Here is a 17170-nt window from a genome sequence, read left to right as displayed (position 1 = left end):
GTGTAGGCCTGGCTGTCCTAGACTCACTCTGTAGACCAGGCTGGCCTCAAATTCACAGAGATCCACCTGCCTCTGTGGGATTAAAGGTGTGCTCCACCTCTGCCCAGCTCAAGACAAACATTACCAAGCATAAAAACATAATCATTCAAAACTTTAAAAGAAACCAGCTTTACATATCAAGTACATCAAAAAGTACTGCTAGGTTGACAGTGACAGGCCCCTAAGTCGTCACTGGATGCCGATCTCTTCACACTGGAAAATGCTAGCTGCTTCATCAAGTATCTGGTAGCTGTGTGAGATTTAACCAGCAGTTAAATGTTCTCTGCTAAAAAAATTTAATTAGTCAGAGACAGAGAATAAAAATCCAAAGTCTATCTTGACAGCTCCTTAGTTCCCTTTCAGTCCCCATGTCCCCTTTCAGAGGCAGCTATGTTTACCAACTTAGCATGAGGTTTTTCAGACCCTGTTAGAAGATAATACAGTGTTTACACTTTTGTAGCTTTTCTAGCTGAGGGTCCTGAGTTGCCATAAAGTGCACAAAATTCCCCAAAGCTGGGTGTCATGGCATGTCTTTATTTAGCACTCAGGAGGCAGCAGTGGGCAGATTTCTGTGAGTTCAAGGCCACACTGGTCTACATAGTGAGTTCCAAGACAGCCAGAGCTACATGGTGAGACCCTGTCTCAAACAACAACAGACCCAAAACCAACCAACCAAAACCCCCAGGGAAAGGGTACCAATGAAATATATGATAAACCAAATTTAGTCTGTTTAACATCTTCCCCCTGCTCTGTGCTTCCCCATCCAAAGCTTCCTGAATGAGACAGAGAAAGGCAACAGTATGAAACTTCTTAGACATCAATTATTTAAGGGTCCCCAAATAGAAACTTGCAAAAAGGAACTGGAAGTGAAACTGTGGTTGTGCTCTGCCAGCCAGATGACAATAGCCAAAGGCTCAAACTCAAAAAAGCATCCATATAAAGGGTGGACCATGTAGTAGAGCTGCCCTTAGTCTGTCCTCAATCTTTGCAGCATTCCTTTCTCAACTGAATAAGCAATACATAAATGCTCTCTGCTAAAAATTTTTAATTAATCAGAAACAGAGAAGAAAAATCAAAGTCTACCTTGACGGCTCTTCAGACCCCAATTCTCCACACCGCAAAGGCAGCTATTGTTATAAACTTAGTATATTCTTTTCTTGTCCATGCTAGAAGATATACGGTGTTTACACTTTTGTGTCTATGAAAGCATACCGCAAAATACAAAATAAGCTGTTTTTACTAATGGTCTATACTCTCCCGGGTTCTATGGCTCGCTCTTTTCCAAATGCGCCCACTGTGGATTCATCTCAGTCTAAATGGCCACATGGCGCGCCACACTGCTTACTCACCATTCTGATCTGCGGCCCTTCTCGAGAACTGCGCTACCAGTCTTTATGGCTCTCCATAACTAATCAGTCAATTATGACTCTCTAACTTGATTTTATTTCACAGTGAAATCTAAACTAAACCCCCATCCTTCTTTCAGAAATTTTCAGTCTACTATTAGTGGGATAAAGATTTCATTAATTTTTTTTTTAAAAGAAAGGCTTATTTTTGTTAAAACTTTGCTCTTGATATTAATTTAAAATTCAGAAAATATACATAAGTACATATGTGTATGAACAAATATATAAACAAAACCTGCTGCGTCGGTTGAAAATAACAAACCAACAAATAAATTACAATACAATTCAGAAAACCTACAAGAAACCACAGGAGGAACCATTTGTTGGGACAGGCCACGCAGGCCAGCTTAGTGACAGCTACATGGAAGACCTCTTAGGCAACTTAGTGAGATCCCATCTCAAACCAAAGTAAAAAGAGGGCTCAGTGGTAGAGCACTGGTCTAACATGCACTGGGCCCCAACTTCAGTCCTTAGTACCAGAAAAAGGCAGGGAAGGAGAGAGGAAGAAGGTGGTAGAGGGAAAGAGAGGGAGGAGGACAGAGGGAAGGAAGGAAAGAGGGAGGAAGGCTTACATTAAATGGGGGGTGAAAAAAGCAACCTGACTAGCCCATTTAACACATGTTCAGAATGGGTTATTTTACCCCTTACAGTGTCTTTCAATCACAGAAAGCACTATTGTACGTCTTTAGCAAAGGCACTAAATCTAGAGACATGAAGTAACTTCTCAAGGTCTCACAGAGTGGTGGAACTGAGACGAAAGCCAGCCTGTCAGAATGCATACTCACTCTGTAGGGTAGCAGTCGGAGAAGAACACCAGATGACTCCACTAGGGCACTCCTGATCAGATGTGAGTTAAGAGTAGGGTGTACAACCTGCAGCCCCAGTACTCAGGAAGCCAAGGCTAGAGGCTGGCTGGAGGTAAAGCCAGAAGATCAGAGGCTCTAGGGCAGCCTGGCCTACCATACAGTAAGCGTGAGGTGAGCCTAGGCTACATGAGACTCTACCTAAAAACAAACAAACAAACAGATGGATAAAGCACCCTCCCCCCAAATTATACTATGCCAGAGGGGTTCAGTTAAGTTTTTCAGACTAGTAAAGCTTGAGAACTTTCCAGTTTTCCCACTGCTACTATCCTCATGGTTTTTTTGGAGAGGCATGGGGGGGGGGGAGGGAAGCAAAACTTTAAAAGAATTCCATGTGCATTTTCCAGAAGACCCTCTTTTCACTTGCCCAGGACTTTATACGCTAGTCAGTACAAATCTAAAAAGAAACCTCAAGGCTGGCATGCAGCTTGACTGGGGGAATGCTTGACTATTACGCATGAAATCTTGGGTTTGCTCCCCAGTGCTGCAAATAAGTAAAATTACACTTGTTCAAAAGAAAATGAAAACCTATCACCACCCCTAACTGCTGCTCTGCTCATCTAAATGTCTGACTTAATGCTCTAAGATTCTGAAAGAACACCGCTTATATGTTTCTCAAAGACAGACCAGTATTCTATTTTTTTCTTCTAAGGCTGGAAATAGGGTATTATTCCCATAACTTGATAAAGGCAGGCCATGACAATATGTAACACAAATATTCCACTAGGGGGTGCCACTCTCCCGACACACTACACATAGCCATTAAGCGATCAAAGGAACAAGGTACTCATTTTGCAAGTCCCTCATTTTACAGAGGAAAAAAACTAAACATTCTATAGTCATTCAGCTTTTTAGTAGCAGGCTAAGGTTTTCAGTGGCAGGCATTTATTTACCATCAATACTGCAAAGCTTGGGTGTAAAATAAAACCCAAGAACACAATCCTCAAATTCAAAAGCACACAATCTCATTCTGCCCAATTCTACCTACCTGTGTTGACTATGAAGACCCCTTCAGCCACCCTGTCCATGGCCACTCCCTCTCCCTAACCCTGAAGTGATGACTGGCACAGTGAACACTCACACGCGCTCATTTGCACATTACTGTTTTGACTCGTCTCTCAAGCCTGAACTCAAGGAGGTTACCTAATACGCAGCACTGTGGCCCCTTAAGCAAGCGCTCTGCACCTTTCTTCCCTAAAAGCCCACTGCCCAGAGAAAGCCCTCTATCTACCATTTCTACCACTCTAATGTGAATAGTCCATATTGCACAGAAAACAACTAAAAGCCATGTGGCCTTTCCCTGACTATGCGTCTTCAGAGCATCAAGAAATTGGGCCCTTCCTAAACTGCATCCATGTCTGTCACTATGATGATGACTTAATCCAGAGTTCATTGTAATGGTACTTATCTGTAATGGTACTTAGAAAAATGTTAACCTCCAAGTAAAACTAAGAACAAGTAAACTCAGCTGCTTCAAGATCCATGAAAAAAGCTTCTTGCTATAAGCCAAATTCAGTCAAATTAACGTGCTACCTTCATGCCCCGCCTCAAAAAAACAAATCAGCTCCCATAAGCTCCAAAGGCAAAGAAATAAATGTGAGGGACATGTAATCTAACACAAGGCAAAGAAAAAGAAAGAGTTTTGTGGACCAATCTCCAGGCACAGGAGAGGTGTGCAGATCACAGGCCCATTCACAACCAAGAGGCTGTCAAAGCTGGGCTCAGATTAGAACCCCAGGTTCAGAAATTTGAGTGCTCTTGTTTATTTCTGTCACAATCATTTGGTCCAGGATGGGTAGGAGTGGGAGGTAAACCCCTCAAGCTGATCAGCCACGCTTCCTTATAGACTTACTCATGTCCTGTCCTTAGAATGTGCAACTGGTGTATGGACGCAGAGTCCTTCCTTCCTGACAGCATTTGGAGAGCTACAACACCTGGGAAGTCCTCAGCTGTGGCTCAACTGTGTTCTGGGGCATCAACTGGTGGAATGACAGGCTAACCGAACGTAGATAAACAGGACTTCCTCACGTTGGGAATGTGGACACCCACAGTAAGAAGGACGTGCACAGTCAGGAGTTACGGGACAAACTATTTGCAGGTTGCCTATCTCTGCAAATAGCTACTCCAGTTCACAGAAAACAAGCTGCTTTAAAAAGTTAGGAAACAAAAAGGCTAGATTCATATATAGAATCTAAGAGATGTTCCCATCTAAGGGGCAGAGGCAAGGCAGTCCAGAAGTTCAAGGATCAAACATCAATTTCTGTGTACAGAACACTGTTTCTTTTTACATTACAGCAAGTATTCTGTCTCCCAAATATCACTTGTATTAAGACTATGTAGTAATTTTACTAATAAAGTCCCTCATAACATTTCAAATAGGTTAATATGCTACCCTGTCCCACTATTAAGCTGGGTGTGGCGATACAGGCTGGCAGTCCTAGTACCTAGATGGTTGAGATTAAAGGCATTGATGGTTCGAGCCCAGCCTGGGAAGCTACATAGTGAGCTCCAGGCTAGCCTGGGCTACATGGTGAGGTTCTGTCTCAAACAATAAGGTATTACTGAATTTTACAAGACAAAAGAGGATTTCAGAACTGAGTCCACATTCTTAAGATGCTAGATGTGAAGAAAATTAAAGAAATACACTGTCTTCCTAATGCCAAGTGGTTCAGATCCTTTTGGGATAAAGGATTTCTATTACCTTTAGGGTTTAAAATTAAATGCCTCAAAAACTCTAAATATGCTCAGCACTCTCTGGCAGTTACCCAGGAACAAAATACTTCTGTTATCCTCATCTCACCAGGGAAGCTATTAGCCTAGGACTAGGCACAGCTATTTCTAAGCAAGGTCCAAGGAGTCTAATAGCTAGCATAGATTCAAAAGGACCAGTTTCAGCTTGTCAGAGCTACTCTGCCTTTGCTTCAATCTGCTTGACTGCTGGGAGCTGGAGAGGGGAAGTCATTAAAGAAAGTGGCAAGGAAGAGTTGGTGGTTAGGAAGCAGAACGTTAGAGCTGTGTTGTAATCATGTGCGTAAAAAGCTTAGGACACAGCAGACATCAGAAGCAGGAAACAGGCAAGGGAAGCGATGTAGTTCCTTTCCGCTAGGGATTCCCCTCTTGTGTTAAGCAGAAGGTCAAGTAGACAAACTCTTTTCAGTGTTAGTGACACCTAAGGATGTTGGAGATGTCAGGAATTACCCCGGTATGTGGAATGATAGGAGCATCCATACCATTCTTTATAAAAATCCACAGGAATGCCACTGTTTTGAGGAGACCATGGCATGTTTTCAGTTTAGTAGGGCTTCAGGTACCCTTTTTTAATACATACATGCTTAATGACAGAACTAAGCTACAACAGGTTATACAGTAGGAAATAATGTCTCTGTTTCAGAGACTGATCTATGGTTGGAAAAGCAGCATCAATGATGCCCTGAAAACACTGTACCTATTCTTGTAATTCAAAAGAGCTATATTTTTAACACCTCCAAGGCTCAGGGAACATGGCAGAGGAACAGAAAGAAGGTACGCTCTAGAGCACAGACAGGAGTGCTGTGAAATGCTGTCTGCTAAGCCTAACATGGCGCTTGTGCACACAAACTCACAACAGCTGGCCAAGACCTGAGCAAGATCAAGCCAGTCAAAATCCCAACATGGATGAGAGTGGCTCAGGAGTGCCCGACCCAGCTGAGGAGCTGCTGGCTGCAGACGGCTGCTGGGAGACACAGACAGAGTCATGTTCGCTGGGAGCATGACCATTGCTAGGCTGGCCATGTTCCACTGTTAAAGGTGGCCGTGCCCCACACTCATGTGCATATGATGTTAGTGACAGCACTAACCAGGTTCTCACCTTGTGGGTTGTGACCCTTGGAGGGTACTGAACAACCCTTCACACAGGTCACCTAAGACCACTGGAAAACACAGATATTTACATTACAATTCATAACAGTAGCAAAATTAGTTATAAAGTAGCAGTGAAAACACTTTATTGGTGGGGGAATGGTATTAGAGGGTTGCAACCTTATATAGGCTGAGAACCACCGAACTGAACTGAATTCAGTGGGCTATAAAAAAGAAGACATGAACTTAAAAGATGTGTTTGGGAAGGTCTGCAGGGATTGGAGTGAAGAGAGTAGGGGGATGTGGTCAAAATACACTGTGTACATACATATGTGAATTTCGCAAAGAATAGAAAGTTATATAAAAATAGCCGCATTCTTAGTATTTAATATCTCACAATAGCAGCTTAACATGTTATTATTTCAGTATAATTAAGATTCTTCAGTATAATTAAGATTTCACTTTTGCCAGGTGCTGGTGGTGCACACTTTTAATCCTAGTACTTGGGAACAGACAGGTGGGTCTTGGTGAGTTCAAGGCCAGCCTGGTCTACAGAGTGAATTACAGGACAGCTAGGGCTACACAGAGAAACTCTGTCTTAAGAAATACACACACAGAGAAACAGATTTCACTTATAAACTCATCAAACAGAGGCTCTCCTGCTTTATTTCTTTTAATTAAACAAGCTGGAGATACAAGCAATTTAGTCTCTACTGGGAACTGTCTTCTATTCATTACTGCATCATTTGCTTGCTCTAGCTACTTCTTCCAAGTAACTCTGGCCTCACTCAATTAAATATGTAAACAAGAGAAAAAAGAAAACTCTGTGGACTTACAATCATTACGATACCACTTCCTGATGCACAAATGGCCAATTACTTCCTGTCTGCTTCCATTTTAGTACATTTCCTTCCAAAGTCTTGACAGAGCAATGTCTGTTTATCATTCCTAAAATTCTAGATCACTTTAAGCAACTTTTCTTCATTTATTTAGAACACACAAAAATGCCCATTTCTAGTATTCTATAATACTTCCTAGCAGAATATAATTTTTCTTTCTTTCTTTGGGTTATTTGAGACAGGGTCTTTCAATATAGCCCAGGTTGGTCTAGAACTTGCCATGCAGGCAAGGCTGGCTGCACACTTGTGGTGACCCTCGCACCTGTTCCTCTAGGATCACAGGTGTGCACAAGAGCCTCCTTCAATTTTCTACTCATTATTAAGGTCCCTTCTCACTTGCAGCTTTTTATGCCATTTTGCTTTCTTCCTTAAGTCTGAAATTACATGAACCGGAGGTTACTTTTTGGCTATTATTTCTCAAAAAAAAACAGCACTGCTTTTAGGATATGTCTTTCCACTAAAAATAACCTGATCAAGAAGATTCCTTTCAGCTGTGCCCAATAGCTTCTCTCTCAGTTGATTACGTATCCAGTCAACTCAGACTGGACCATCACAGTTAGTATAATTGCTGTTTAAAGACAAGAACTACAGACTGTGTTATCAAGATAAATTTGGTCTAGCTGTCCATGAAAATGCATCTGTTGAGACAGAAGTAAGTTCAGTCCTTCTAGATCTGTTTAGCATAATAAACTAACTCCTGAAAAAGAACTAGGACTGTTATTCCAAGTTTTTCTATCCCTTCACTAAGTTACCTTGAAGAAAGATTTAGTCCTGAGACCTTATTACCCCACCTAGGAAATGTTGAGAAATTTAAAGCCTAAGTTATAATACTGTCTTTAAGTTTTTTTTCAATAAATATGATTTTTATATTATACACACACACACACACACACACACATACACACACACACACACACACACACATATGTTAAACCATAATGGTTAGTAACAATATTGTAGTCTGAGTTGAAACATTTTTTTCTAATTAGAGTAAAACACAAAAATAAACTTCACTCTGCTCTTTAAAAAACAAACAAACAAAGCATTGCTGTTCAAGACTAAACAACACTGAATCTAAGTCCTAAGATAAACACCTACCTGTTGGTTCAGGGGGAGAAAAAAAAAAAATCTTAGGAATTAAAGAAAAAAAAATCTTTCTTTTGACTAATTCTAATTTTAAAAAGGTGTGTGTTTGTGTCTTCTGCCCCAGAATGCTAATGGCCTGAGTGAATTCTTTACCACACCAACATACACGTATACAGACAGTTGGTTCCGTCCCCTGGCTGTAAACACAGCCAGAATTATTGTTCAAGTCTGTTGATATAACCTTTTTATCACTAGGACCATAGCTGGTTGTCACATATCTGCTGAGAAAAGCCACAACTTTCTGGCAAAGTGTAGCCCATTGGCCTGATTAGGGCACACAAACCCCACAGCCCCAAATGCTACTCCGTCTTGTGCCTGTCAGAGCAGACATACCTCTTCATAATTTTTCGCCTCCACTCCATGCTTCATGTCTAGAATCACGAGTTGGTCAGGTATCCGCCCTGTTCCTGAAAAAGAAATCAAAAGATTCATTGTGCAGAATACTTAAAATTCCGGGAAATCACCACCCACCCTCCCTCTCCCTAACCCCTATCTGCTCAATAGAAGGAAACAGTCATAACTCCTCCCCGCTGTTCTGCAGCAGCAAAGTCCTGGCTAAAATCACCAGTACTGCAGACAAAGCCTCCATCTGTGCAGCCGCTGGAAAGCAAGCAGAGCATGCTGCTGGCAAACGTCTCTGAGCAGGACACAAGAGACTGTGGCTGGTACTGAGGGCAGATCTGGAAAAAGAAAACTCACAGCCTTGCTGGACTGAGAGACATGGAAATCACAACAGTGTGAACTGAGTGGCACGGAGATCAACAAGGAGTGGGCACCATTTCTACACCTCAAAAACAATGCTCTAGCAAACTGAGAGACAGTTGAGGTTTCTTAGGATTACTTGAGTATACTAAGTTTAGATTACTTAAAACAAACTTCAGCACTGAGAATGTAGGTCTTAACTAATATTCTACTTTGATTCAAACATTTTGGTCAAGGTAAAGTCTATCTTAATATGTGAATAAAAAGTTATAGGGATATTCCTATTAAGCATTTGAGAGAAAGCGCAAAAATGGAGGAACAAAAGCCAAATTTTGTCTTGACTATAACTATCGGGGATAGTTCTTAGAAGGAAATGTCTATCTGGGATAAAATGCCCAAGCAATGCAGTAATTATAGTAGAAAAGTAATCTGATTTGCTGATCTGAATTAAGACACTAAGCAGGAAAAAAAAAAATACTCAAAAATCCCCAGAAAACTGTTGACAATTTCCTGGGGTTTACTATTTATAGAATGAAAAACTGCCTGCATGAAATTAGAAGTCTTAGGCAAACCTAGCACTGTTCAAGTGTGTTCAGGTGCGCCTTCTTGATGCCATGAGCCATAGGGAACTTGTTACTGTACCCGCTGCTGCCTGAGAGACAGCAGAGGTTTTCTGAAGTTGACTGAAGTCAACTCAGACAGTATGATGGACTAGAGCCTCACCAGTGAGACTTTACAAAGGTATAATCTGCCTTCAAGTGACAGAGCAGACAGACACAGCACGCACCAGCTGTGGTTAAAACGTGAAACACTGTAAAAGTTTAAATCCAAATCCCCAGCTCAGATAATCCCAGCTGTGGAACACAGGTTACAGAAGAAGCGAGCTCTGGGCTGACGCTGATAAGCTGTTAGCAAACATCTGAGGTCGAGACTGGAGCCAAACATTCTAGACAAAAGACGAAGCATGGGGACAGGGTCAGATATGAACTAAGCATGGCCTTATTTTTTTTTTAATATTTGTATTTATGTGTCTATGTGTATGTGGAATCCAGATGAGGGTGTCAGATCCTCTGGAGCTGGAGTGACAAGTGGGTCTGAGCAGCCCAATTCAGATGCTAGAAAAGTTTCTCTGACAGTAGCAAACATTTTTAACCAATAAGCCATCTCTGTAGCCCCTCCCTGCTTTTAACACAGGGTTTCATGGAGCCCAGGCTAGCCTAGAACTCAGTTCATAGCTACTAACCCTGACTGTGACCTCCTGATTCCCCTTCTTTCACTTCACAAGTGTTGGGATTACAGGTATGAGTCAGATGTGCATGGCTGAATATGTTTAAAAAGACACTACAGAACAACTTTTGGAGAGACTAGAACTTGCAAGCAAAAAGAGAAGACAGTATAGGCGAGATGCTGTGCAAACAGGAAAGCCTAAGCTCAAATCACCAGAACCACATAAAACCCAGTCACGGTGGTACATATCTCCCATGGGCATAAAGGCCAAGTCAAGAGAGCCCTTAGGTGCCCTCAGGTCCTGGCATACTCTGCAACAAACAAGGTGGAAGCAAGGACAAAGACCTGCAGTGGGTTGTCCTCTGATCATGTATCTGTTGTGGCATGCAGGTCTCTGAACTCACATATGCAAATTCTCAGTGCACACACAGACACACAGACACACAGGCACACACACATACACATCCATATACCTGTGCAAAATTTTTATACACACAGAGAACCAAAACCAAACAAACAACACCCCCAAAACCATCCAAAACTCAAAATCCCACAAACTCAAAACAAACTAAGACCACCACAGATGCTTTCTGAATATTTAAACCAAGTTTACAATCAAGGTAGCCACAGCAGCCTCTGCCCAAATCCCGTGTGTACTCCTGAGAGTGACATTATCCATAAATACGATACAAATCTTTGCTTTTCTTCCTCATTTAGAAGGTTAAGAGGCAGGCAAGAATGAAGGGTCATAGTTAAGAGTACTCAATGCTCTTGCACAGGACCTGGAACCTTAGTTTCAAGTACCACATGACATCTCACCATCACCCTTAACTCCAAATCCCGAGGATCCTATGACCTCTTCTGACCTCCTTAGGCAACAGGCATGCGTGCAGCGCACATACACACATAAAAACTCTAAAAACAAACAAACAAATAAACAAAGACCCAAGGAGGTGAGGTCCTGGTTAGTGTTTGGGAAGAGAAACCTCAACTGAGAAAGTGCCTTCATCAGATCGCCTGTAGGTAGGTCTTGGGGCATTTTCTCAATTAATGAAGGATGTGGGAGAGCACACCAGGGTGCTGCCACCCCTGGGCAGGTGGTCCTGAGTGCTATAAAGAAGCAGGCCGAACAAGCCATGGACAGCAAGCCAGAAAGCATCATTCCTGTGTGGTTTCTGCATCAGTTCCCGCCCTGGCTTCCCTTTTTGATGGACTGTAAACTGTAAATGAAAGAAACCCTTTCCTCTTCAAGGTGGTTTTGGCTAGTATTTCATCACAGCAGTAGAAAGCCAACCAAGTGAGGTTAGAGCTCAGCGGTAAAGAAATTACCATTCATGCCCAAAGCCCTGGGTTCCATCCCTAACATTGAAGGTAGGCAGTGCAGGAATGGTGGCACACACTTATCATGCCAGCACTCAGGAGGCTAAGGCAAAAGGATCACTGGTTCAAGACCAGCCTAGGCCACATAGTGATATAAACTTAAATAACTATAGTCTTGCTTGATCTAAGTGATTGGATTTCTGTGTGTCAGAGCACCACCCCAAAAATGAAAGGCACACAATCTTCACTGTGGCAAAACAAACAAACAAACAAACAAACAAACAAACAATAAAACCCCACCTTTTCTCTCCTATTTTTGTTTTGTCTTTAAATTTAATTTTCTTTTTTTTTTTTTGCTGGATGTGATGGCACATGCCTGTAATCCCAGCACTCTAGGAGGCAGAGACAGGCAGAACTCTGTGAGTTTGAAGCCAGCCTGGTCTACAAAGTGAGTCCAGAACAGCCAGGGCTACACAGAAAAACCCTGTCTCGAAAAACCAAAAATAAAATAAAATTAATTAATTAAATATTTTTGAAGATGCTCTCACACTGTAGCCCAGGATGACCTCAAACTCAACAGTAATCCTGTGGCCTCAGTTTCCTGAGTGCTGGGACTGTAGGTGCAAGTTACTATGCCTGGTTCTTGAGCATTCTGTCTACCAAAGTTTTCCCTTTCTGTGTGTCACAGCATAAAGCATTAGCACTTTCCAAGGCCAAGTAAAACCCCCAAACCACGAGCCTCTGGCTGACCTGAGTATAAACTATACAATTTCTTGTGCAGAATAGTTATCCTATTTCCTTGGCTGATATGAAAAAAGGCTTAAAGGATCTTTAATGTTTGTAAAACAAATAAACAAAACCTTCTGAGTAATACCTCTCTCTGCATCTGCCTGTCAAACGGATAATCAATTTTCTGTTTTCCGAGATTTTATTACAGCAAACTCGGGAAAGCAGTTCCTTTACTGCTCCAGGCCTGGGCTCTTACACTACACAGGCACAGCCTCCCCATTACCAGTATCTGCTATGGGCATGGTCTGTGGATGCTGAACCTATACTGACACATTATCATCCATAGCACATGTGATAGTGGAATCAATGGACCATGATATTTATATCACTATAGTACCAGACAGGAGGTTCCACAGTCCTAGAAACCCTCTGTGCTATACTTCATCAACCCTTTATTCCACCCAGACAATCTTTTAGAAGATTCATCAAAGGCTATAAAGCGTTGGGTCTCTGCCTCAGAACAAACAAGGACCAAATGAAAGTAGAAATCGAATGCTACTGCAGCAGGTAGCTCTGCAGAGCTGAAGAAGAGGATTTGTGACTACTTACCCTTGCTTTCAAAGCACACTTCAAACATGTCATAGTCTTCCGTGGTGAAGGCAAACTTCCCCTTAGTTGCATCCTCCTTGGCATACAGAATATGGCCAGCAGAGTCTGTGATCTAAAGATGCAATAAAGAACAGTTATTTAATAATGAACTTGAAAGAAGGGCAATTATGGAAACTGGGGAGACAGAGTTACAAGATAAAAGATAGCCAGGGGTTTGGGCATTGTTGAGCTGAAAAGGACTTACACAAAGCTCTGGGCTTGATCCCCAGCACCATATAAAAACGGTGTATTTGGGCAATGCACACCAGTAACCTCAATACTGTCCAAGTGGATGAAAAAGGATCTGAAAAGTTCAAGCTATCCTTAACTACACAGAGAACTCAAGACCAGTCAAGTCTATATGAAACCTTGACTCAAAAAACAAAACAAACTAAAAAGACAAAGAGGGGCTGGAGAGAGGGCATGTACTGCTCTTTGAGCACATGAGTGGAGTTTCCCCGTACTCACGGTCCAGTGGCTAACAACCGTCTGTAACTCCAGCTCCAGGGATCTGCTGCCTCTAGCCTTCTAGGGCACTTGCACTCATGTGCACACACCGCACAGACACACATCTACACATAACTAAAATTATAGCACTTATTTATTTATCTTTTTTAGTTTTTTTCAAGACGGGGCTTCTCTGTGTAGTCTTGGACTTGCTTTGTAGACCAGGGTGTCCTCGAACTCACAGTGATCCACAGTGATCTGTTTGTATGTATGTATGGGCACATGTGGAAGGCATAAGACTTAGTTTTTCCTTCCCCACGTGGTTCCCCGAGATCTAACCTGGATTGGAGCCATCTCATGAGCCATCTCACTGTCCCTAAAATCTGTTGACAGTATAGGACCCATATAACAGACCCAGACAATGTTCCAGGTACACAGTCTCCTGGCAAAAACTTCACATTACAGAATGTAATCTTACTTATTCCCTAAAGAGAGACCTGTCTCTCTCTCTCTGTCTCTCTCTGTCTCTCTCTCTCTCTCACACACACACACACACACACAAACAGGAAAAGAAAGGTACAAAAAGCACATTTGTTATATAAAGCAGCAAATCTTGAGAGGGCAAGATTGAAAGGGTCAGAGCAGGCTTAGGACACTTGACTATACAAAAGGAAAAGCCATGTGTATATATGATCTGTTCCTGCAAACATGCTAAGTATGCAATGGTGGCTGAAGAGAAGGCTCAGAGTTTATGAGCACATACTGTTCTTTTTTTTTTTTTTTACCTTTTTAAATTTTTATTTTTTTAATTTTTTATTAATTACACTTTATTCATTTTGTATCCCCCCATAAGCCCCTCCCTCCTCCCCTTCCTATCCCACCCTCCCTCCCCTTTCTGCATGCATGCCCCTCCCCAAGTCCACTGATAGGGGAGGTTCTCCTCTTCTTTCTGATCTTAGTCTATCAGTTCTCATCAAAAGTGGCTGCATGGTCCTCTTCTGTGGCCTGGTAAGGAGGCCGCTCCCCCCTCAGGGGGAGGTGATCAAAGAGCAGGCCAATCAGATTATGTCAGAGGCAGTCCCTCTTCCCATTACTATGTAACCACTTGGACACTGAACTGCCATGAGCTACATCTGTGCAGGGGTTCTAGGTTATCTCCATGAATAGTCCTTGGTTGGAGTACGAGTCTCTGGGAAGTTCCCTGTGTTCAAATTTTCTTGTTCTGTTGCTCTCCTTGTGGAGTTCTTACAGAGGCCTTAAGTTAGGTTTCCAGTACTCAGTCAGATAGCTCCCAACTATCTGAAAACACACACACACACAATACAAATAAAAAAATTAATCTTAGACTTGGAAGATAAGCCAAACTTTCTCCACAATAAGTAGTGGCTTCCTTATATTAAACTTGATATGCTAATGTCATTTGTTAAAATAAAATTCTTAGCCAGGTGTGGTGGCACAGGCCTGTAATCCCAGCACACAGGGAGGTAGAGGCAGGCAGATCACTGTAAGTTTGAGGCCAGCCTGGTTTACAAAGCAAGTCCGCAAGTCCAGGATAGCCAAGGCTACACAGAAAAACCAAGGTCTCAAAAAAAAAAAAAAAAAAAAGAAAAGAAAAAAAGAAAAGAAAAGAAAGAAAGAAAGAAAGATAGAAAAAGAGAAGAAACATTTTACATGTTAAGCACATAAAAATATTGATAGATTGTTTTTTGATCCATCATTCATGGAGGTAAAAGCACTTTTTCTTTTGTTTGGTTGTCATTTGAGACAGCGATCTTGGCTGTCCAGGAACTCACAGGCATGTACTACTGTGTACAAGCATGAACTGCTGGCTAAGTAGAAGTACATTTTACTTAGAGTAGTTAATTTTGAATTAACTCTTTACACACAGTCTCTCACACACAGTTTTTGTTTGTTTGTTTACATCTACAAATTTATTTTGATAAGGGGCAGGGTCCATACATACATGTGGAAGTCAGAGAGGGCAATGTATGAAGGTTGGTTTTCTACTACAGGAATTCTGGGAAGCAAACTCAAAACAGCCTTTTAAAAAATGGTTCTTCTATTTTCTTAATTTTCTACAAAGGCATATGCTACTTAGTATTAAAAATAATAAAGTTATTTTATTTTGGAAAAATGATTAACTAAAGAAAGTTAACTTATTAGACAAAACTGAAATGATGTATTACTAAAACTCCCAAATTCCCCAATAACACCAGTTAATATCAGTTCAGTGTCTCTGTTTTTCACATCATTCATTAATATGTGAAACATTTAAGATACTGAGATCTAAGCCAAGTGGTAATGGCGCACGCTTTTAATCCTAGCGCTCTAGAGGCAGAGGCAGGCAGATGTCTGTAAGTTTAAGGCCAGCCTGGTCTACAGAGTGAGTTCAGGGACAGCCAGGGCTACACAGAGAAACTGTGTACAAAACAAAACAAAATAAACAAAAATCTATGGTTACTGGTAAATGAGGGAAAGGGTTAGAAATAAGAAAGCTTCACCGTTCGTTCATTCGTTATCATTTTGCATTTCCTTGATGATTAATGATGGTGGACATCGTTTTGTGTATCTATTGGCTTTTGGTATGAAGTGATGACATATGCTAATGAACTGGGTATATCAAAGCATCAACACTGTATATACAACTTCCATTGTATCAATTATACCAAAATGAAGCTGCAAATAAAATGAAACAGAAAGAGGACAGATGGAATGTAATGCAAAGAACCACTGTTGCAGGTGCACAGGATTATGGCACACCAAGGTGACTTTGGGAGGATAAACATTGACCAAGGGAAGAAGAGAGGTAAAGAGACTCAGGGCAGCTGACAGTCCTCTCAAATGCTATATAGGACTGTTCATCTGCATTTACATCTTTGAGAAATTAGCAGACAGGTACGTGGGTAAAACAATCTTGGCAAAGGAGCATTTAGCCCTGAAGATTTGTTCAAGTCTCTGTTCATGGGATACTTTTCCTGAATTACCAGCTAAGGAGAAAAGCAAGAAAGCAAGCACACAAACTACTTGATAACTCTGACTATATCCATATTGTAAAGCAAAAAGGTTTAAAAACTAGTCAAATCCCAAACTCAGGTAGCTGGTGTGGTACTACACCTCCTTTCTTCAGAATCAGCTCAGCCACTACGCATTTTCCTACAGCCAGCCTCCCAAAAGCACACTGACAACTCTTAAGGACTGTTCAAAAGGGCAGACTGCAGAGATGGCTCAGTGGTTTAGAGCACTTGTTGCTTTTGCAGGGGACCTGGGTTTGACTCCCAGCACCCACATGTAAGCTCACAACTACCCATAACTCTACGTCCTTGGGCACCAGGCACACATGCACTATGGCATACATGCATGCAGAGAAAATAGTCATACATATAAAATAAGATAAATATGAAAAATTTCAAAAGGCAGACTATAGGAACAAAGCTGATGTGAAAACACCAATTTAGGTGAGTCTCTTATGAATGAGGTCTCACACAACACAGAACTTTTCTAAGGTGAATCTGGGTAAGAGATTTCATTTTTGTTGATGCCACTAGTTTAAATCTAAAGGGAGAAGGATGCTAAGATGTGTTTCATCCTATGACAACCAGGAGAGGACAGCAGGGAATATGTGTTACGCGTACAGCAGTGAACACTCAGGTTCCATCGTCTCCATGCTCAGGCAAGGACGGAGAGCAGGTCTCTGGCTAGACAAACACCTCACTTTAACAGCATTTACAGTATCTGGCACAATCGCCCACCCACCTTATTTTCTGCAAGAGATTATGATCATCTTACTTTCTCCTAGAATATTAAAAGTGTCCTTCAATGATTTTTTTTTAATTTAATGAAAGGAGCCTTTCCAGATTGTAAAAGGACTTAAATGTAGGTCATAAATCTCTTACTAAAGCACAGTAGC

At 41.6% G+C, this 17170-nt stretch overlaps 1 protein-coding gene across 1 annotated transcript in view; it reads right to left on the bottom strand.

Moving 5' to 3' along the window:
- The window catches only part of Tmed10 (transmembrane p24 trafficking protein 10), a 35646-nt gene that overhangs the window by 5234 nt on the left and 13242 nt on the right, over nucleotides 1-17170 (bottom strand). Inside the window, exons 2-3 of the mRNA XM_055592932.1 lie at nucleotides 12778-12889; nucleotides 8524-8597 (exon numbers count right to left, since the gene is read on the bottom strand). Of these exons, the coding sequence (XP_055448907.1) occupies nucleotides 8524-8597; nucleotides 12778-12889 (186 nt within the window). The remainder of the gene's footprint in view (nucleotides 1-8523; nucleotides 8598-12777; nucleotides 12890-17170) is intronic.

This window comes from Psammomys obesus, unplaced genomic scaffold, assembly GCF_907164565.1.
Source record: "Psammomys obesus unplaced genomic scaffold, mPsaObe1.curated_primary_1811, whole genome shotgun sequence".
NCBI classification, from domain to species: Eukaryota; Metazoa; Chordata; class Mammalia; order Rodentia; family Muridae; genus Psammomys; species Psammomys obesus.
Note: the sequence above shows the minus strand (reverse complement) of the source record. Positions and strands in the feature narration are given on the sequence as shown.